At 40.0% G+C, this 23,404-nt stretch overlaps 2 protein-coding genes across 2 annotated transcripts; one reads left to right on the top strand and one right to left on the bottom strand.

Moving 5' to 3' along the window:
• Positions 1 to 6,798: 6,798 nt before the first annotated feature.
• LOC106089839 (uncharacterized) lies at positions 6,799 to 11,348 on the top strand. Its single transcript, XM_013255833.2, has 3 exons — positions 6,799 to 7,150; positions 7,227 to 7,399; positions 10,576 to 11,348. The coding sequence occupies exons 1-3, from the start codon at positions 6,971 to 6,973 to the stop codon at positions 11,015 to 11,017; spliced, it is 795 nt and encodes a 264-aa protein (XP_013111287.2). The 5' UTR covers positions 6,799 to 6,970; the 3' UTR covers positions 11,018 to 11,348.
• Positions 11,349 to 15,396: 4,048 nt separating this feature from the next.
• Positions 15,397 to 16,872, bottom strand: LOC106089837 (splicing factor 3B subunit 6). Its single transcript, XM_013255830.2, has 3 exons — positions 16,602 to 16,872; positions 16,372 to 16,490; positions 15,397 to 16,297 (listed from the first exon to the last, which is right to left on the bottom strand). The coding sequence occupies exons 1-3, from the start codon at positions 16,617 to 16,619 to the stop codon at positions 16,072 to 16,074; spliced, it is 363 nt and encodes a 120-aa protein (XP_013111284.1). The 5' UTR covers positions 16,620 to 16,872; the 3' UTR covers positions 15,397 to 16,071.
• Positions 16,873 to 23,404: the final 6,532 nt, after the last annotated feature.

Here is a 23,404-nt window from a genome sequence, read left to right on the forward strand (position 1 = left end):
CAAAACATGGACCGATGTGGCCCATTTACAATACCAACCGACCTACACTAATAAGAAATATTTGTACTAAATTTCAAGCGGCTAGCTTTACTCCTTCGGAAGTTAGCGTGCTTTCGACAGACAGACGGACGGACGGAAATGGCTAGATTGACATAAAATGTCGCGACGATCCAGAATATATATACTTTATGGGGTCTCACACGAATATTTCGAGTAGTTACAAACAGAATGACGAAATTAGTATACTCCCCATTCTATGGTGGAGGGTATAACAAGCAATCCGACATTGAATGCATCCTTTAAGATACATTGCGCCTATAGAGGACGCAATTTTCATTCGATTAGGCAAACATTTCGTACAATGGGGGATTAGCCTTCGTGATACACCATTCCTTGCCAATCCCATGGCAGCCGGTTCTACGCACCGGATTGACCCGATGGAATCCTCATCGGCAAGGGCTGCCACCTCAGTGTACGTGTTCGTCTTTTTTCGTCATGGGAGAGGCACATCCCGGAGTGCCTTCTCCGCACGCTTCTGGTCCGTGCCGGGATTGAAAAGAACCCCGGACCCTGGTTCTGTTCGGTTTGCTAGAATCGCCTTCATCATCAGTCGGTGTCGGTGAGGTGTAACCGATGCATGGAGTGGGTACATTTCCGATCTTGCTCTGGCCTCACTTCACTATGGGAGTATAGTCATACTGGCTATGTCGCAAGGTGCTGTGCGAACATAGTCAGCAGTGGGTCACAAGCGTCGTCGTCGTCGCCTTCGGCGTCCTCGTCGTCGGACTATGCGTGTCTTGGGCTTCTACAAAAGTCACTATGGCGATCTGCCTTAGTTTAGTGGGTACTTAGAAAACGAACATATTAGAATGGTAATCTTTCTTAATGGAATGTTTATGGGAAACATTCATATAAACTTTCCATCTAACCTCAGGTTTCGTCACCAACATTTTCACATTCCTTGACGTTTCACTAACAACAGAGATTGCAAGGAGACAAAAAAAGGAAGAAAAAAATGCTACCTAAATTTTCAATGAACTTGAGGCCTAGGATTATTTTAGGGAGGCAAATTTTGGATTTTGGGTTAGCTAAAAATAAATCTTATATATAAAAATCAATTTGTGTTTGTTTGTAAATTTGTTTGTTTGTGTGTTCCTTATAGACTCAGAAACGGCAGAACCGATTTTCTTGAAATTTTCACAGATGGTGCATAATGACCCCGTGGTGAAAATAGGGTACTACATTTTTTTATATCTTAAGGGAGGACGGACCCTCCCCCTTACCCTAATTTTCAGAAACGCCAGATCTCGGGGATGGGTGGTGCTATTTAAGCGAAATTTTGTGTGCCCTAAAAATAAAAATTTGGTATCCAAATTTCGGATGGGGTACCTAGGGGGGCCGCCCCACTATAAAACCTACCAAACATATATTTAGACCAATCACGACAATATGGGACTCAAACGAAAGGTATTTAGGATAAGAAAACGTATCTGATATCCAATTGTCGAAACAAGTGCTAGGGGGACAACCCCTAAATCGGACATATTTACCGACCATGGCAATATGAGACTCAAATGAAAGGTATTTGCGAGTAGAATACGAATCTGATATCCAAATGTGGGAACACGTTTCTGGGGGTCTACCCCTTCCCCAAAACACCCCCCAAACAGGACTTATTTACTGACCATGGGAATATGGGGCTTAAATAAAAGGGATTTGAATGTAGAATACGAATCTGATATCCAAATATGGGACCAAGTGTTTGAGGGGCTGCCTCTCACCAAAAACATCCCCCAAAGGGGACAAATTTACGACCATAGCAATATGGGGCTCAAATGAAAGGTCTTTGGGAGTAAAGCACGAATTTGATATCAATATTCGGGAAAAGTGTCTATGGGGCCACGCCAACCCCACATCACAACCCAAATAGTAAGTATTTTCTGACTATTGCAATGTGAGGCTCAAATAAGAGGGTTTTTAAAGTGGAACACGAATCCGATATATATTTTCAAGGCCAACTCACTAAGTGGCCGCCCATTCGCCAAAACACCCTCCAAGCCGGTAATTTTTGCCGACTATGGAAATATGGGGCTCAAATTAAAGGTTTGTGGGAGTAGACCACGTATCTGATATCAACATTAGGGGCCAACTGTCTAGCGGACGTCCCACCACCATAGCAACCCCCAAATAGGACGTATTTGCTCACCAAGACAATTTGGGTCTTAAAGAGAGTGGAACTAAATATTCATAGTTTTTAGGGCCAATACCCCAAACCGGACATATTTGCTGACTTCTGCAATAAGGAGTTTAAATGAGATTAGAAAACGAATTTGATATCCAATTTTGAGGGCAAAAGCAATATGGGGTTCAAATAAATGATATTTGAGAATAGAGCACGTTGCTGATATATTTCTGGGCTTAGTGTTTGGGGGACCAATTCAATCCCCAAATCGGGCATATTTACCGACCATGTCAATGTGGAGCTTAAATGAAAGGTATTGAGGGAAAGAGCAAGAATTGATACCCATTTTCGGGACCAATATTCTGGGGGTGAAATGAAGTATTTCAAGAATTGAGTACACCTTACATCCAAACTTAAATTCGTAGGCCAATAAAGATCATATGGCATTCAGATAAAGGCACTATACTGTTAAACTGTTTGCCAAGTTAGCATGGTATTTCGCTAAAAGATCTTTAATTGTTGCAAATAAATATTCCAAGCAAACTTTTGTTCCATATAAAGAAAAAGAAGGCGCAGCAGATCAGCCCCGGTTCAGCTAGTAATATTATAATTTTTAATAAAAAAAACTCAATCTTCAGCTTAAAAACTAAAATACAAATGGCGCAGACTATTTAATTACGACAGTTTCCCCTTATCTTTTACTTGAGAAGTATGCAGATTTCGTAACATTTTAGTGGCTGAATGATCAAAAAGGAAAAGTCTTTTAAAAATGTTTCTTACATTGACTTTACAGAGATCTGCAAAATAAATAGCCTTTAATTCCGGGAAATTCAAACAGAATTGTAGGGTTCCCCTACATATATTTTTGAGTTTGAACTACATTTACTTTTAACTTATAAAAAGACTCCTGCTAAGCAGATAGGCATTTTTTAAGACTACATTTTTAAGAAGCTTGATATTTGGAAACATAACAAGCAGAATTTTAAGAAAATCAAAAGCAGTTAATTTACTGAGAAATTTTGTCTGTAGAGAAAATTTTATAGAAATTTTGTCTTTCGAGAAAATTTCATAGAAATTTTGTCTTTCGAGAAAATTTCATAGAAATTTTGTCTTTCGAGAAAATTTCATAGAAATTTTGTCTTTCGAGAAAATTTCATAGAAATTTTGTCTTTCGAGAAAATTTCATAGAAATTTTGTCTTTCGAGAAAATTTCATAGAAATTTTGTCTTTCGAGAAAATTTCATAGAAATTTTGTCTTTCGAGAAAATTTCATAGAAATTTTGTCTTTCGAGAAAATTTCATAGAAATTTTGTCTTTAGAGAAAATTTCATAGAAATTTTGTCTTCAGAGAAAATTTCATAGAAATTTTGTCTTTAGAGAAAATTTCATAGAAATTTTGTCTTTAGAGAAAATTTCTATGAAATTTTGTCTTTAGAGAAAATTTCATGGAAGGAGCGTCCTATAACATGGTCTGAGCTGATTGAAGCCACGGCAAATGTGCTGTCTTCGAAATCCATGTTGATGCTCAGCGAATGGAAATTCTCCTATGAGGCTCGGGAGGAATCATGCCTCAAGCGTCTTTGCTCCTGGTGAGAGAAAGGAGATCGGTCTGTATGAATCCCCCAAACTCGGGTCCTTTCCAGTAATGGCTGCAGTAGCGGCATTACTTTGCCCATTTTCTAAACATCGGGAACTATAAGAGTCTTCAAAGACAGGTTGATGGCAGTAGTAAGGTACTCAACACTAGGTAAATCCAGATTCTTCAGCATCAGAGTAGAGATTCGGTGGGGCCCAACGTCTTGGATGATTTGGCACCACGGTGACATTCGTAACTTCGCCCACGGTAAATTGTGATGGCTGTCCATCGACGCGGGAGCCCATGGATACGAAGAATGGCTCCCCTCCTAGTCCTGTCATTCTCGGGATGCATAATAAATTGACAGTTGAACAACCTGGAGCACATTCTCGGGTTGGTAAAAGATATGTCGCCAAAAGTGACTGGGGTTACTTCACCGTCAGTGTAGAGATTCCGACGGGGCCGAACGACTTGGTGCCACGGATGACATTCGTAACTTGTCCACGGTAAATTGTGATAGCTGTCCTTTGACTCGGAGACCACCGATACAAGAAATGGCTCCCCTCCTAGCCCTGTCTTTCTCGGGATGCACAATATATTGACGGTTGAACAACCTGGCGCACCTCCTCGGGTCAGTCAAAGTTACGGCAATGTTCTACCGGAGTTCGAGAATGACTTAACAGTAGACCACAGCATGCCTAAACCGGGGCTCCACCTGCTTACATTGCTCCAAGAGTTTCCGCCACAAAATCCGCTTATTTTCGTTGCCTACCCTGCTTATTTCCAGATTCAGCTCGCTGATTCTGCTGCTGCTGCGTTAATGATGTCTCAGAATTTCTTCTCGGCATCTACCACATCCGAGGGGGATGTCAGTGGCTATTGGTGTACTTTCTGAAGCCAGCCCAATCGGCTTTCTTCTGATTGATAAACGTCCGGCGGCCAGAGGTTATGAAGTCGGATGGTCGGCCGATGGTGAGAGTTAAGCGGAGGTGGTCTGATCCCATAAAAATAACGGCTTGCCAGGATAAGTCACTAAAGAGATTAGGGGATGCAACGGAAATGTCTGGCGAGCTGCTGCACCTCCTCGTAATCCAAGTTGAGGCATCCTCATTCACCGTGCAAAACATGGAGCCTTCAATCTGCTCTGCCAAAGGTATGCCTCGCTGGTCGTTACCTAGGGGAGAATGCCATGAAATGTGATGCGCATTAAAGTCCCCTAGATGTAGACGATTATGGCCAGATATTAGCCCACATATGTCAGGCTTGTAAGCCTTGCCATTCTTTGGGACACAGTCACCAACCGGCGGTATGTACACGTTGTATATCTCTATTTCCGCAATACCAGACTTGACGGCTCTATGTATGGGCCATGGACTCTATGTATGGGCCACTAGCACCAGGCGCAGGCAAGATGGGACTATACTGCACGGAATGGTGTATCACGAAGGCCAGCGATCCTTAGCACATTGTATCCGTGACAAATGTGCAAGCTGCAACTGTTGGTCAGCTTTGTCTCCTAGATCGCTTCAACCAATATGTACTTCCGACTCATAAAATCCACAATCTCATCGATCTTGCCACGGAGACCGTTACAGTTTAGTTGCAAAAATGATACACTTCCCGGGCTGGGATGCTGCTGTTGCGCATATTTCCGCACGGGAAGTCGGGGGGTCACATAGTCCGACGATGAGGACGTAGAAGGCGACGGCGCCGACGTTGTTGCTGTTGTTGCAGTCACATTTTCATGTGAAGGTGGCGATCCTCGTCAAGCTCCAGTAGGTGAGCAAGCTCGTTCCGGTCCAAAGGACCTATCGAACGTCGGGTCCGACTACTGGCGAGACGATCAGAAAAAATTTTCAGCGGTTGTTTTCCCCTCCTAATGCTGGCAACATTTGTGAGCTTCTATGCCATGTAAAACTTCTCTCCAATGAGATGTCGCACTGTGGCACGCCGTTCAGACTCGGCTATAAAAAGGAGGCCCCCTATCATTGAGCTCAAAACTTGAATCGGACTGCACTCATTGATATGTGAGACGTTTGCTCCAGTTCCATAGTGGAATGTTCATGGGCAAAATTTGCATCTGCAATTTCTCGCCTTGTCATATTAAGCATCATAGGCACTCAGTAGTTGTGCAAGAGCCGGTGCCGTATGGAGGCGCAACGGTAGACGAGTTGGCAGCGTGCTTGGATTACCAGTGCAGGGGTCGTGGGTTCGATTCCCGCAGGAAGCCTTGGTCTGTCGCTGCTGTGGTATCACAATGGATCTAAAATTGTCTAAGTGAGTCTGTAAAGAACTGGCACTTTTACCTAACCTAACCATAACTCGCTTTGTCATTTCAAGCATCATAGGCACTTAGTATTTGTGCAAGAGCCGGTGTCGTATGGAGCATTCCACTATTCGCAACCTGTGGACGCGCCCGGTAGCTCGCAGCTAAGTTTCTCGTGCCAGCAATGAACACAACACAGATCGGACCTCAATGTTCCAGCCTATGTGGTGTGCACAGCTATCCCGTGCCGGGACGACGACGCTTGTGGCCCACTTCCGTCTAGGTTCGCACAGCACCTCGTAACATATTCAGAGCAAGATTGGAAATGTACCTACTCCATGCACCGGTTACACCTCACCGACTGATGATGGAGGCTGTTCTGGCAAACTGAACAGAACCAGGGTCCGGGGTGCTTTTCAATCCCGGTACGGAGCAGAAGCGTGCGGAGAAGGCACTCCGGCATCTCCCATGACGAAAAAAAGGACGAACCCGTACACTAACGTAATCTTTTACAAGATTTCTTGGAATCTTTTTGCATCAGAAAAATGCATTCATTATCTCGTTGCAAAAACTTTGGAATCATTTGGCATACACATTACTTGAGTTATGGCAATCCTTTTTGAATTCTGTGAATTCAAATATTTCCCCTCTTTTTGGCATACGCGCCGGCTTTTCTGCAACATTTTCTGTTAAACTTTAAAAAGCAGAAAACGCTTAGCTGAATACAATTCAAAATGGCGCAAATCGTTCATTACATAACGCTAAAAACAATCGAGTGTGCAGATAATCAAATAGTAGGCGTTCGCCAGTGTGTTGTGCAATTCTGGGAACTACTCTACAACCACTCTTTGAAAGGGTAAACAAAGCGATTCTTAGAAATCTGGCTCATATGGTTGCACCAGAGTGTTTTTGTTTTTGAGCATCCCAGCTAAGTTTTCCTAGAATAATGGCCAATTTGACTCATTCATCATCATCGATGCAAATTAGCTGCTCCATTGAACGTTCGATTTTCGAGCATCCCTCAGAATTCTATGAATCGTATCAACAGAATGGCACCAAGTACTTGAAAAGTCGCAAGCAACTCGATGCTGGTTTACAAGCGCAATTAAATGCTTGCGAGGGAGAGGTAAGCCACAATCTCACATCAAATTTGTCATTGAGTTTTGTTTTGTTATAAAAATTTAAAAAGAAATTGTATGTAGATTTTCATACATTCCATACCTGCTGAAGTCAGAGCTGAGACCATTGCAGAAATTGCTTCCAAATTGGGTGAGGTGTATGTGCTGCGTTACAAAGTGAATTTTTCGGGTCTTTCTAGAGGTTTCGCTTATTTGCAATACATGGATCCATCTTTAATGCAATATGCCCTGACCAGGTGAGTGTTGGTGAAAAGTGCTGAAAACAAAAAAGGGATAAAATTAAAATCGAATCTTTCCAAAAAGAACTTTTATGGAGAAAAAATGCCCCAAACTGTTGAAAGCCGATAGCCAATATTTGATTCCCATAAGAAAATCCTGCCACAACGTATCACATTTCAAAAAATGTAGCCCCCTTGAAGTTTTAGCTAGCCCCAATCTTTCGAGGCTATCGCGCGGGCCATTGTAAGTCCCCAATAGCCTTTTTATCTTCGATTCGGGTCTTTCAACGGGTATCGAAGCAGTTAACGTGCATTCCACAGTATCCTCTTGTGCCACTTTGATGACTTACCTTTACTTAAATTGGCTATGACAGAATATTTGTTCCACTAGCCGAACGTAGAATAGCGTTCCAAGCACCTCGATCTTCTGCGCTCATTCTTAAATCTCTGACACCAAGTTTCGAGGTGTCTCCCACCACTTGATCTTTCCATCGGGCTTTTGGTCTTCCCGGTTTGCATGTACCATATTCAACAAACAAGTGTAGAGGTCTATCAAATCGCACTGTTTCAAATTTCATCCAAATCGGATGAAAAATGCTACTTTTATGGGCTCAATACTCTATATCAGGAGATAGGTCTATATGTCAGCTATATCCAAATATGGTCCGATCTGGACGATATTCAACAAAAAGGTTTAAAAGGGTACCGGAACTCGCTGTGCCAAATTTCATCAAAATTTTGTCTTTAGAGAAAATTTCATAGAAATTTTGTCTTTAGAGAAAATTTCATAGAAATTTTGTCTTTAGAGAAAATTTCATAGAAATTTTGTCTTTAGAGAAAATTTCATAGAAATTTTGTCTTTAGAGAAAATTTCATAGAAATTTTGTCTTTAGAGAAAATTTCATAGACATTTTGTCTTTAGAGAAAATTTCATAGAAATTTTGTCGCCAGAGAAAATTTCATAGAAATTTTGTCGCCAGAGAAAATTTCATAGAAATTTTGTCTTTAGAGAAAATTTCATAGAAATTTTGTCGCCAGAGAAAATTTCATAGAAATTTTGTCGCCAGAGAAAATTTCATAGAAATTTTGTCTTTAGAGAAAATTTCATAGAAATTTTGTCTTTAGAGAAAATTTCATAGAAATTTTGTCTTTAGAGAAAATTTCATAGAAATTTTGTCGCCAGAGAAAATTTCATAGAAATTTTGTCTTTAGAGAAAATTTCATAGAAATTTTGTCTTTAGAGAAAATTTCATAGAAATTTTGTCTTTGGAGAAAATTTCATAGAAATTTTGTCTTTGGAGAAAATTTCATAGAAATTTTGTCTTTGGAGAAAATTTCATAGAAATTTTGTCTTTGGAGAAAATTTCATAGAAATTTTGTCTTTGGAGAAAATTTCATAGAAATTTTGTCTTTGGAGAAAATTTCATAGAAATTTTGTCTTTGGAGAAAATTTCATAGAAATTTTGTCTTTAGAGAAAATTTCTATGAAATTTTGTCTTTGGAGAAAATTTCATAGAAATTTTGTCTTTGGAGAAAATTTCATAGAAATTTTGTCTTTGGGGAAAATTTCATAGAAATTTTGTCTTTGGAGAAAATTTCATAGAAATTTTGTCTTTGGAGAAAATTTCATAGAAATTTTGTCTTTGGAGAAAATTTCATAGAAATTTTGTCTTTGGAGAAAATTTCATAGAAATTTTGTCTTTGGAGAAAATTTCATAGAAATTTTGTCTTTGGAGAAAATTTCATAGAAATTTTGTCTTTGGAGAAAATTTCATAGAAATTTTGTCTTTGGAGAAAATTTCATAGAAATTTTGTCTTTGGAGAAAATTTCATAGAAATTTTGTCTTTAGAGAAAATTTCATAGAAATTTTGTCTTTAGAGAAAAATTCATAGAAATTTTGTCTTTGGAGAAAATTTCATAGAAATTTTGTCTTTGGAGAAAATTTCATAGAAATTTTGTCTTTGGAGAAAATTTCATAGAAATTTTGTCTTTGGAGAAAATTTCATAGAAATTTTGTCTTTGGAGAAAATTTCATAGAAATTTTGTCTTTGGAGAAAATTTCATAGAAATTTTGTCTTTCGAGAAAATTTCATAGAAATTTTGTCTTTCGAGAAAATTTCATAGAAATTTTGTCTTTCGAGAAAATTTCATAGAAATTTTGTCTTTAGAGAAAATTTCATAGAAATTTTGTCTTTAGAGAAAATTTCATAGAAATTTTGTCTTTGGAGAAAATTTCATAGAAATTTTGTCTTTGGAGAAAATTTCATAGAAATTTTGTCTTTGGAGAAAATTTCATAGAAATTTTGTCTTTGGAGAAAATTTCTTAGAAATTTTGTCTTTGGAGAAAATTTCATAGAAATTTTGTCTTTGGAGAAAATTTCATAGAAATTTTGTCTTTGGAGAAAATTTCATAGAAATTTTGTCTTTGGAGAAAATTTCATAGAAATTTTGTCTTTAGAGAAAATTTCATAGAAATTTTGTCTTTGGAGAAAATTTCATAGAAATTTTGTCTTTGGAGAAAATTTCATAGAAATTTTGTCTTTGGAGAAAATTTCATAGAAATTTTGTCTGGAGAAAATTTCATAGAAATTTTGTCTTTGGAGAAAATTTCATAGAAATTTTGTCTTTGGAGAAAATTTCATAGAAATTTTGTCTTTGGAGAAAATTTCATTGATATTTTGTCTTTGGAGAAAATTTCATAGAAATTTTGTCTTTCGAGAAAATTTCATAGAAATTTTGTCTTTAGAGAAAATTTCATAGAAATTTTGTCTTTAGAGAAAATTTCATAGAAATTTTGTCTTTAGAGAAAATTTCATAGAAATTTTGTCTTTAGAGAAAATTTCATAGAAATTTTGTCTTTGGAGAAAATTTCATAGAAATTTTGTCTTTAGAGAAAATTTCATAGAAATTTTGTCTTTAGAGAAAATTTCATAGAAATTTTGTCTTTGGAGAAAATTTCATAGAAATTTTGTCTTTGGAGAAAATTTCATAGAAATTTTGTCTTTAGAGAAAATTTCATAGAAATTTTGTCTTTAGAGAAAATTTCATAGAAATTTTGTCTTTAGAGAAAATTTCATAGTTCAATAAAGGAATTCGTCAAATAAGCCTAGTTTTGTGAATGCCGTTGTTTGTCTTTATAGAAAATTTCATTGGAGGACCATCCATTAACGATATTTGCATCAACTATTTTCAGGTTAGAAAGATTGCTACGGCTTTATGCATTGCCCATGATAAAAGTATGCCAATCACGCAATAGATCCGTTTTATTATTGAAAAGAGCAAACTATATGAAGCCAAAAGCTGTCATTGAAAATCTCCAGTCTTTGGTGGGATTCCAGGGATTGATGGGTATCGAAGTACGTCCAGGCTATTATGAGTACAAAATCATATTCAAGAGCAACGAGGAGGCTGTTCATGCGAGACGGGAGATCTTAAGAGTCATTTCAAGATTTGGACGCAATGCTGCACTTGTTTGGCACAATGATCATTTGTTCGATAAATATAAGCCTCGCAACTACGCTATGCCTGATAATCTAAAGCAGGCGCTTAAAGCAACATATCCAGAAGAATGTCGGGAGTGCCCCATCTATTTACAACCTCGAAGCCCATGTCTACAATTTAATCAGTTCCATTAGAATGGGAACCACATTGGACCACACATGTATGGCAGTGTGTGGCTAGAAATATTTGCAAATGGAATTTGGAAATGTGGCGCTAAAGGAAAATATTGCTGCCATCACGTATTCAGCTACTAAATTTAATCAATTTGAATTATTATGCACGATTTATTTTGTAATTATATGGATGTCAATGTATCGATGTACCTTTTTGTCTGTATGTTAAAGAAAAGTTAAATGAGTCCTGATTATCCCAAATTGAATTGAATTGTTTCTTACCCATGTCATTCTCAAAAGTTTATTTAACACTCATGAAATTATTAATAAACAATGAAATAATTATAAAGAATCAGAATGCAGTAGATAAAATGCAATAGCTTGTTTACAATCGTTTTTAAAAAATACCAACGTTTTCGCCCTTAAAGTACCGAGTCGTATGTAGGTTTATGATGACGCCGTCAACATTTTCTGGTGTTATTGCTTTAGTTACACATATCGTAACGTACAATAACGCAACGGCTTTTGATTCGGTTAAAAATTCCAACAATAATATATGTGTATTTTGAGGTTCCGGACTATCGCAACTGGCGGAAAATGTATAACCGAGAAAATAAAAATGGTTTTAAAGCTTAGACAAATATGCACCAGAAGGTATTTTGAAGGGTACCATATTCTCCTACATACTAATGTGTGTTAGAATGCAGCAAAAGATGGCACAACAAGCGGCGTGTCAGGATGGTTTAAATAACATGTTATGAGGATATGACAGCAGAGCGGTGCATACGCTCAATAACGAGTATGGGGTCTTGGAGGACCATCCACCCTGCAAATCCTGTGTAGAAGATAACTTTTCAGAAAAAACAGTTGCAGCCGCCTCCATTCCATTGCTTTGTTTTTACAGCAGCTTTGTTTGTTGTTGTTGTTGTAGCCACATTTGCATGTGGAGGTGGCGATCTTTGTCAAGCTCCTGTAGGTGACCAAACTCGTTCCGGTATAAAGGTCCTTTCGCCGCGGAAACGGGGTGGCCATTGGTTATTTGAAGGCGCTAATAACTCGCCTTGTCATATCGAGCATCATAAGCACTCAGTATTTGTATAAGAGCATTTGCCATCTGGTCTCTCGCTGAGACTCTTCGCTGGATACCGCTGATTGTTCGCGACAGCCGTTGCAGCTGCTCCATATGGTGCATTCAACTATCCGAAATCTGTGGATGCGACCGGTAGCTCACAGCTAAGCTTCTCGTGACAGCAATGAACACCACACCGATCCGAACTCAATGTTCCAGCCTGTGTGGTGCTCACAGCTATCTCGTGCCGGGTGCAGCAGGAAACAGATCTAGACTTAGAAATCTGGCCGGTCCACAGTGACCCTTCGTTAGACTAGTGCGTTTCGCCGGTCATGTAAATAGGTGATTGGAGTTATAGGATTCTGTGTTGCATGCAGGACAAATAACGGCTAATAGCATCGTCCAACAAGTTCAATTTGCTACGCCATATGGATGCCAGAGTAATTTTGGTCTTTCGTGGCAAGTCTTTCTCGCCATTAGCAACAGTTGGCGGGCGACCACCAAAGACTATATTTTGTCGGTATGATAAGGTCAAACTGATTACAACATTCTAGTGGAGACCATCGTGGCGCAGAGGTTAGCATGTCCGCTTTAACACCCAACGTGTTGGTTTAAATCCCGGCGTGAACATTAGAAAAATGTATCCCTTCACTAATGCTGGCTACATTTGTGAGGTGTCTTGCCATGTCTACCTGCATGAATGTTTTCTAGACCTGCTTGATCTAGAGGTTCTCTCATGTAGCGCTCAACCTCATACTCTAGATCATGTAGATCTACCTTAAGGCTTCTGGGCGGTGGATATCTATCCACAAGATGATGTTTTGGATGGTTTGTGCGTTAACAGCCCAAAAGGTATTGCTTAGACAGCATGTACATAGTTATGTCTACGCACTGGTAGGATCTTTGTCTCCTGATGGAGGTGGTCCACATGAGAACGGAGGAGACAACCCGTCGCAGTTCAGAGGGCGGCATTCTGACAGATCTGAATATTATTCCACTGCATGTCACAAAGCTGACGAGACCACACTGGCGCTGCAGAACTTAGCACAAACCGACCAATTGCTTTGTACGTTGTCAACAAGGTTTCTTCGTTGTTGTGGTTGTTGTTGTAGCAGTGTGTTGTACACTGAGGCGGCAGCCCTTGCCGATGAAGGACTTCATCGGGTCAATCCGGTACGTACAACCGGCTGCCATGGGATTGTCTCCACCACAAGTGCTGCCGGCAAGTGACTTGAGGACCTTGTTTCTACATTTGACTTTATCGCTAATAGCTGTGGCATATGGGGAGAATGTGTAAGAGCTGTCAAATGTGACGCCAAGTATTTTGGGACACTTGATGATCGGAACTGTTACTCCATCGACCATCACATTTATCTCAGTATTCACCTCACGCGTATCGGTATGTACGACTCCCCCAAACTCGGGTTCTTTCCAGGCTTAAGGAGCGGCATTACTCTGTCCATTTTCCAGACATCGGGAACTATAAGAGTTTTCAAAGACAGGTGGAGGACAGTAGTAAGGTATTCAACTCCAGGTAAATCCAGATCCTTCAACATCAATGTAGAGATTGACGGTTGAAAAACCTGGCCATTTCTTCGGATCAATCGCGGCCAAAAGTGACGGAGGTCCTGTCATCCCGTCTACCGGGGTTCGAGAGTGACTTAACAGTAGGCCAAAGCTTGCCTATACCGGTGCAAACGTTACATTGCTCCAAGTTTTTCAGCCACAAATTCCGCTTATGTTCGTTGACTACCCTGTTTATTTCCAGATTAAGCTGTCTGATTTTGGGGTTAGTGGGGTCCATACCACGAATCCCATTACGCTCGTCTCCGAGTACCACTGCCTGCGCCGCACTTGGGGTATTCGACCGGCTGCTGCGTTATTGATGTCTCGGAATTTCCTCTCGGCCGTAGTGTCCTGCCACCCCGAGGGAGGTGGCAGTTCACCGAAGCGGCGATTGGTATACTCTCTGAAGCCAGCCCAATCGGCCTTCTTCTTATTGATAAACGTACGGCGCTCAGAGTTTATGAAGTCGGGTGTTCGGTCGAAGGTGAGAATTATGGGGAGGTGGTCTGACCCCTAAGAGATGACGGCTTGCCAGGATACGTCATTCAGGAGATCAGGGGATGCAATGGAAATGTCTGGCGAACTTCTGCACCTCCTCGTAATCCTAGTGGGGGCATCCTCATTTACCGACCAAAACGTGGAGCCTTCAATCTTCTCTGCCAAAGTTTTGTCACGCTGGTAGTTACCTAGGGGAGAATACCATGAAGTGTGATGCGCTTTAAAGTCCCCTAGAACCAGACGATTATGGCCAAATAGTAACCCACGTATTTCGGGTTGTAAGCTTGGCCATTAATCGGAACACAGCTACCAACCGGCGGTATGTACACGTTGTATAGCTCTATCTCGGCAGTACCGTACCTGAGTGCTATCCCCATGCACTCCATGTAGGGGTCACTAGCGCCATGCGCAGGCGAGATGGGTCTATATTGCACGGAATGGTGTATCACGAAGGGTAATCCCTCACCTCCATTCTTTAAGCGATCCTTCCGTAGCACATTGTATCCGTGACAACTGTGCAAGCTGCAGGTGTTGGTCAGGTTTGTCTCCTGGAGGGGGGGGGTCACATAGTCCGACGACGACGCTTGTTCACACAGCACCTTGCGACATATCCAGTACGACTATACGGGTTACGGATAGTGGTATGCTCCATATGGAGTAACTGCAACGGCAGTCGCGGACAATCAGCGGTATCGAGCGGAGAGTCTCAATGAGAGGCAGGGCGGCACCGGCTCTTGCACAAATACTGAGTGCCAATGATGCTCGAAATGACAAGGCTAGTTATTGGTGCCTTAAAATAGCCAATGGCCACCCTGTTCCTGCGGTAATCGATGCTTTGGCCCGGAACCAGCTTGCCCACTTACATGAGCTTGACGAGGATCCCCATCTCCACATGAAGATGTGGCTACAACAACAACCTTAATGGTTGTAGCAGTGTAGTTGACACTGAGGCGGCAGCCCTTGCCGATGAAGGACTCCATCGGGTCAATCCGGTACGTACAAACAGCTGCCAAGGGATTTGTCAACCTTAGTTGTTGTTGTTGTAGCAGTGTGTTATACACTGAGATGGCAGAACTTCCAAATGTAGAACTCCATCGGGTCATTATTTCTTTGGGCACAAGTCGAATAAAATAGGAGGATTAGTATACGCGTCATCTTATGGTGATGGAGTGGATGGAATGCTTTTCAAGAAACGCTAATACATCATTAGCATAACTTTTATCCTATATACACGTAACGCAAAGTGTTAAATGAAACATGGTCTTTTAAGTTACAGTTTTACAATTTTTTTTTTATTATTTTACGTTTTCACTTGTTATTTTATGATGAGAATGATGATGATGATAATGATGGATTATAATGGGTGGTTTAATGCAAAGTCTGAAATAAAACCCAAACCTCAGTCTTAATGAATGTGTCGTATGATGTATGATGAGATGAAATATGTAAAAATAGATGGAAACAAAAACGGAAATCTTATAGAAAATGTGAAACATGGAAAACGATAGTTTAACAGTGGCTAAGAGAGGTAATGATGCCGAGAAGAGTGTTACTAGATGATTTTTTTTTTGGCAAAACATTTGTTAAAATGAAATGAATTTTCTTCCAAGCAAGAGCTTTGATGAAAATGTTGTACGAATAGGAAAAAAATTACAAATTTTTTAAGAACTCCTTGAACTTTGAAATAAACAACTTGTTTGACCCCCCAAATATTGAAAAGATGTTGGTTGGGCTCTCGGCCAAGTTTATGTGAGTAACACCATCCAATAGCGGTTTTGATGCAAGAAGGCAGGCAGCCACTTCAAAGAGTTTATTGTACAATTCGTAGTTTGCAGTAAGGTAGGTAATTATGATATCTCTAGCATGGGCAATGCACAATAACGACTTTGCTGTGGCCTCCTCACCCCAAAAAAAAGGAGAAGAGCTTAGGGCCTATCTTCATTTAAGATTCGGGTGTTTTTAAGTTGTATTTTGTTTTAATGTTGTTCAGCTCCTCCTGCTTCTTGTCTACATCCAGACGCTTGAATGCCTTGTTCGATTGGTAGTACAACACCACGAGATATCGATTGCAGACATTAAAGCCCGACAGATGGTCGCAAGCATTTTTAGCATCAAATATATCCTCGTAGACAACAAAGGCGGTGCCACGAGTCTCTGGGGTATTACCACTGTAAAGACAACATAAAAAACAGGATTTTACACATGGAAAAGCCAATGGTAGTAGAAAAACAAGGGCACTTACACTCTTATTTGTCTGATCGCTCCATACTTGCCAAAGATATCATACATTTCTTCCGAAGTAATCTTGTAGGGTAGGTTGCGCACATACAAAAGGCGATTGACCTCGGGAGGTAAACGTATCTGCAACGACAATGCAAAATTTATTATGGTTCTTGTTATTGAACTTATTGAGATAAAACACATTTTTTTGTTAGTTGATCAGCGCAACACCACTACCAACATCGAACTCACATTGTTACGTTTATTCATTTTATACGTTTAATATCTGTGGCCAGTGCAGGCAGCCAGGCTCAATGATGATGCTGGCGATTCGCGTTGTATACAACGAATGACAACAGAAATTTGCTCCTTGCTAACTAAAGAGTTAAGTTTGTCTAGTTCGGCGGTAGACGCTTTGTTTGTCCTTTGTCTCCTTTGTCCTCAGGATGCTTAAAAAAAGAGTCCTTTGTTTGGTCTAGTGAACTGTAATGTGCAAATGCCGTCGATTTCAATTTATCATCGATAATACATTTGGCTTATCGATTTTTTTTCAAAGTGATTACGAATCTTATTAGAAAACCGATAACTATGAACTTTGCAATTCGATTATTAATGCAGGAACACAGGAAAACATTTCACATTTCAAAAAAAACTTAACAAATATTTTAGTCACTTACCTGAATAATAAGGCAGACGTCTTTTTTGTTGTATGTTTTAAATTTGTTTTTGATGCTTCAAAGAGGCAACACTTGCATCTCCACTCAAAACAGATTTACACGAGGCCACGTGGGAACTGTTGCCAGTGGCACAGTCTTGGATTGAAGGAACTCTGGCATTGCCATCTGGTAGATTATGCATGGCGAAACAATTATAGGTGGTCTCATTTGTATAACAACCACAAATCACATTGTGCAATCCGCCATATTGCCATCAAGCTGATCGACGTTTTCCAACACACACAAAGAAATTTTCGTGAGTGTTTGTATACATGAGCGTACATGAGCAGAGAATATGCGAGATAGAAGATAACAACAAAGAGAATGCAAACAAAAACCTGTCATCTTAATACGGTCAAACTTGGCCGGCTGTTAGCAGCTGTTCGCGCAAGACCACCTTTTTAAATATCATGGATCAAAGTTGGAATACAAACAGATCTGGGCGTCTGAAGATGCTGAGTTCTATATCGGACGGCTTTATCATAACGCGGTCCTGCAAAGGGGTGTTCGGGGTGATCTCAGAATACGTTGAGGGGTACAGTACTAACGCCAGGAAGTCGAGTGTGAAAATCGTTACGGACGGTTAAGACGCTCTATAAGGTGAGGTTATGCGAACAGCTGAGAACAATTTCTTTTTATTTTTGTATTGATTTTGTAGTTAATCTAAATGTCAGATGCTTGATAACAGCTGTTATTTTTTTCTAATATCTTAAAAAGATGTTCTATTTGATCCGAAATTCCACCCATAAGCAACAAAATAGTGTTATAATGAGAAAATATTATGTATAAAATTAAATTTGTGTTTGTTTGTTTGTCGGTATGTTTGTTTGTTGCGTATAGACTCTAAAACGGCTGAACCGATTACCTTGACATTTTCGCAGATTGTGTAGGTTGGTCTGGAAGGAAGCGCAGGCTATATAGTTTTTTGATATCGGGAGGGGGGCGGACCCTCCCCTTTACCCACAAAGAACTCCCAAAAATATAAGTGGACCGATCGGGACAATATGGGATTCAAATGAAAGGTAATCGAGAGTAGAATACGAATTTCATAATAAAAGTTGTGTCCAAGTACCTGGAGGCTGCCCCAGCATCAAAACATCTTTAAATAGCTTTATTTGACGATCATGACAATATGGGACTCCAATGAAAGGTATTCGGGAGTAGATTACGAATATGGTCAGGAAGTAGGAATAGGCTTTATAATTTATTGATAACGGTAGGTCCGGACCCTCCATCGTTACCCCAAAAACACAACCCAAAATTAAAAGTGGACCGATAGGGACAATATAGGTATCCAATGAAAGGTATTGGGGAGTAGAATATGAATATGGTATTAAAATTTGAGTCTAAGTACCCATCGGGCCGCCCAAAACGCAAAACTCCCCCAAACAGACATATTGGACGTTCATTTCAACATGGGGCTGAAATTAAAGGTTTTCGAGGGTAGATTTCGAATTTGGCTTACAAAATCAGAACGAAGTATAGGGGGTCACGGCATCCCTCAAAAACGTCATTGGATCCATTATGACAAAATGATACTTGGCTGAACCGATTTTCTTAAAATTTTCATTGTGTACATTTGTCTGAAAGGAAACATTGGCTATATAATTTTTGGATATCGGGTGGAGGTGGACCCTCTCCCTTACCACATAAACGCCACTCATATCCGAAAGTGGTCCGATGGGCACAATAAGGGTATACAATTAAAGGTATAGGAGAGCAGAACACGAATATGTTATTAAAATTTGGGTCCCCACCCTCACCCAACCCCAAAACTCCTTTAAACATATATAGTCGATGTTCATGTCAATATGGGATTCAAATGAAAAGTATTTGGCGTAGATTAAAAATACAAAATTAGGTCGCCCACCTCCAAATGGGCATATAAGCCAACCATGGCTATATGGGAGTCAAATGCAAGGTATTAGGGAGTAGATTACGAATATTACATTAAAACTTGCGTTCAAGTCTATGTGGCGCTTTTCCTCCTAAAGATACGTCAAATGGATTATTTGACCCATTATGACAATATGGGGCTCAAATGAAAGGTATTTGAGAGTAGAAAACGAATTTGAAATCCAATTTTGGAGCCAAGTGTTTTGGGTTACGTCCTAAAGCACCCCCTAAACTGAATTTCATTTTAGTTGGGAATAAAGAACGAATTTGATATCTATTTTGAGTGCAAAGTGCCGATGGCCGCCCCAACCCCAAAAAGCCCTCCAAATGGTTGATATTAATCGGCCATGGTAATATGGGGCTGAAATTTAAGGGATTTGGAAATGCAGCACAAATTTAATATCCATATTTGAGTCGAAATGTCTGTCTGTCCCTCTCTCCCATAATGAGAACTTTACCCTAAGGAAGAAGATTACCACCAGGAACCGAGAAGGGGTAAATTCTCACACATCAATAAGTACTTTTCGATTCAAGTTTAATCTCAATGATAAGGGACCTTCTTTAATAGCCGATTACGAACGGCGTTCCGCAGTGCGACACCTCTTTGGGGAAAATTTTTAAATGACCATGCATAGCATTGTACTCCACAAATGTCGCCAACATTAAGAGGAGATAAACACCGCTTTGTCCGATGTTCTCGACAGGATTTGAACGCGTTCAGCGTCATAGGCTACAATGGCACGAATTCGATATTCCCATTCAGGGCGAAGTGTCCCCACTCTAAAAAGATATTAGAGAGTTAATGAAGGCGCAGAGGAGCGGGCCCGATTCGGCTAGTACTTAATATTCATGTAAGTCGTTGGGGATTGCAAATGGGCCATATTGGTTCAGATTGAGATATAGCTCCCATATAGAACAATCTCCCGATTTGCCTTCTTGAGCCCCTGGAAGCCCCAATTTGTGTCCGATTGAACTAAAAATTAGCAGATAGTGTTCTGTTATGACTTTCAACAACTGTGCCAAGTACGGTTCGAATCGGTCTATAACCTGATAAAGCTCCCATATAAACCGATCTCCCGATGTGCCTTCTTGAGCCCTTACAAGCCGCAATTTTTTTCCAATTTAGCTGAACTTTTGCATGTATTGTTCTGTTAAGACTTCCAACAACTATGCTAAGTACGGTCCAAATCGGTGTGTAACCTGATATAGCTCCCATATAAACCGATCTCCCGATTTGACTTCTTGAGCCGCTAGAAGACGCAATTTTTGTCCGATTTGGCTGAAATTTTGCATGTATTGTTCTGTTATGACTTCCAACGACTATGCTAAGTACGGTCCGAATCGGTCTATAACCTGGTTTAGCTCCCATATAAACCGATCTCTCGATTTGACTTCATGAGCCCCTGGAAGACGCAATTTTTGTCCGATTTGGCTGAAATTTTGCATGTATTATTCTGTTATGACTTCCAACAACTATGCTAAGTACGGTCCAAATCGGTGTGTAACCTGATATAGCTCCCATATAAACCGATCTCCCGATTTGACTTCTTGAGCCCCTGGAAGACGCAATTTTTGTGTGATTTGACTGATATTTTGCATGTAGTGTTCTGTTATGACTCTCAACAACTGTGTCAAGTACGTTCCAAATCGGTCTATAACCTGATATAGCTTCCATATAAACAGATCTCCCGATTTGACATCTTGAGCCCTTACAAGCAGAAAGTTTTGTCCGATTTGGCTGAAATTTTCCATGTATTGTTCTGTTATGGCTTCCAACAACTGTTCCAAGTACGGCCCTAATCGGAGTATAACCTGATATAACTCCCATATAAACCGGTCTCCCGATTTGACTTCTTGAGCCCCTGGAAGACGCAATTTTTCTCCGATTTGGCTGAAATTTTGCATGTTTTGTTCTGTTATGACTTCCAACAATTATGCTAAGTACGGTCCAAATCGGTGTATAATCTGATATAGCTTGTATATAAACTGATCTCCCGATTTGACAATTTTCATCCGATTTAGCTGAAATTTTGCACATAGTGTTATGTTATGACTCTCAATAACTGTGCCAAATACGGCCCAAATCGGTCTATAACCAGATATAGCTCCCATATTTTAGCCGAAACCATGGTGGTGGGTTCCCAAGATTCGGCCCGGTCGAATATAGCACGGTTTTACTTGTTATATATTAGAAGGTTGTTGAGAAAATGCCTCTATGATATAAATACCACATTAACCACGCTCGCATGCAACCCTGTCTATTAGCTCTACTTTTTTCTCATGCATGTGTTTTTGTGTAATGGCAGATTTTTTGTCTACACAATTACACTACTCCCATGGTATACATATGATTCTGTGCACTTGTTGGAAGCTGTTTTGATGGCTTTGAATGGCAGACAATGTGGCAACAGTACTCACTGTTGCTCCGTGTGCCCAGGTTCGAATTCCGGCTCTGCCAATTTTTTTTTTAAGTTTTTTTCCTGTAAGTGCGAAGGGGTATACTAATTTCGTCATTCTGTTTGTAACTACTTGAAATATTCGTCTGAGACCCCATAAAGTATATATATTCTTGATCGTCGCGACATTTTATGTCGATCTAGCCATGTCCGTCTGTCTATCGAAAGCACGCTAACTTCCGAAGGAATAAAGCTAGCCGCTTGAAATTTTGCACAAATATTTCTTATTAGTGTAGGTTGGTTGGTTGGTTGGTTGGTTGGTATTGTAAATGGGCCATATCGGTCCATGTTTTGATATAGTTGCCATATAAACCGATCTTTGGTCTTGACTTCTTGAACCTCTAGAGTGCGCAATTCTTATCCGATTGAAATGAAATTTTGCACTACGTGTTTTGTTATGATATCCAACAACTGTGCCAAGTATGGTTCAAATCGGTTCATAACCTGATATAGCTGCCATATAAACCGATCTTGGGTCTTGACTTCTTGAGTCTCTATAGGTCGCAATTATTATCCGATTTGCCTGAAATTTTTTACGATGGATCCTCTCATGACCATAAACATACGTGTTTATTATGGTCTGAATCGGTCTATAGCCTGATACAGCTTTCATATAAATCGATCTCTCTATTTTACTTCTTAAGCCCCCAAAGGGCGCAATTCCTATTCGAATTGGCTGACATTTTACACAGGTCTCCAACATATAATATAATTGTGGTCCAAACCGGACCATATCTTGATATCGCTCTAATAGCAGAGCAAATCTTTTCTTATTTCCATTTTTGCCTAAGAAGAGATGCCGCGAAAAGAACTGGACAAATGCGATCCATGGTGGAGGGTATATAAGATTCGGCCCTGCCGAACTTAGCACGCTTTCACTAGTTTTTTTCTACGAGAAACCAACGCTTTATCCATAAAGGGATGATCCCTTTTTATGCAGGTGCTTACAAATACAGTGACACAGAAAAGTCTACATACCCTGCTGAAAAATCGTGTTTTACAAAACAAAATTTTTATACGAAAAAGTGTTTCCGCCAAATATTGAATGTTGCTGAAATTGTTCACCGTGGTCACTTGGTTTATAAATAGTCAACAATTTTGGTGCTACATCATATCCTCATTAAATAAGTGTCAGTTTATGAAGTCGCCATATACGAAAAGGTATGTAGACTTATCTGTGCCACTGTATATCCTTTGTATGTTCGTCCTTTTCTTAGGTCAAGGTACCATCCTTTATTCGAATTAGAGTCAATATCGAGACGTTAAAACGCGTGTTCACGTGGTTCCCTTAAGTCCCCCAGTACTTCTGTTGATACAGGATGGCCAAAGAAAAAGTGCTCAACCCCTATATGGTTGGACTCAACTCAACTATAAATGCGATCTCCCTTGGATTCAGCCCTGATGAATTGATTACCTTGTATACCTGTTACATCTCCTTATATGGGAGCATTATCTTTAACTACCGCAATGCTTTCCTAGTAGGTGGTTGGCTAATCGAATATTGTCTTTGCTCAAATTGGTTGCATTTTCCTCGATGAGACAAACTGAGTTTGCATTAAAATAAATACTCTATAATGCTCCCCCTAGATGCTCGCCTATAAATATTCCATTATCGCCATGTTCAAGTCTTTTGGAGCCACAATAGCACAACCGCATCTGTGACAGACTTAACATTTTGTGCAAAAAGGATGCCTGGATGCGGTGGCTTTTTATGACGTTTTAAGGATGCTTAAATTCTGACAAAAAATAACAACATGGCAAAAGGTAAGGGAAACAGCAACTCTGAATAAAAAAAGACGTTCAAGAAGCCACATGCACATGTCTACTACAGAATGCAACAACGAACCCACAAGCTGAAAACATGAAAAGTATTCGTAGCCATGAAATGGAGAAATGGGAAGTGCATGCCACAAGCACACACGCAGAGCATTTGAGTTAAGAAAACTTTTTGAAAATAATCCTCGAGTTTTCTTTGAAGTTAGTCAGG

This window comes from Stomoxys calcitrans, chromosome 1, assembly GCF_963082655.1.
Source record: "Stomoxys calcitrans chromosome 1, idStoCalc2.1, whole genome shotgun sequence".
Classification (NCBI taxonomy): Eukaryota; Metazoa; Arthropoda; class Insecta; order Diptera; family Muscidae; genus Stomoxys; species Stomoxys calcitrans.

Coding starts and splice junctions, on each gene's coding strand:
- LOC106089839 (XM_013255833.2), top strand. CDS start 6,971: ATGGCCAATTTGACTCATTCATCATCATCGATGCAAATTAGCTGCTCC. Junction 7,151..7,226: donor TAAATGCTTGCGAGGGAGAG/GTAAGCCACAAT, acceptor AATTGTATGTAG/ATTTTCATACATTCCATACC. Junction 7,400..10,575: donor ATGCAATATGCCCTGACCAG/GTGAGTGTTGGT, acceptor AACTATTTTCAG/GTTAGAAAGATTGCTACGGC.
- LOC106089837 (XM_013255830.2), bottom strand. Junction 16,298..16,371: donor GCGATCAGACAAATAAGAGT/GTAAGTGCCCTT, acceptor TTGTCTTTACAG/TGGTAATACCCCAGAGACTC.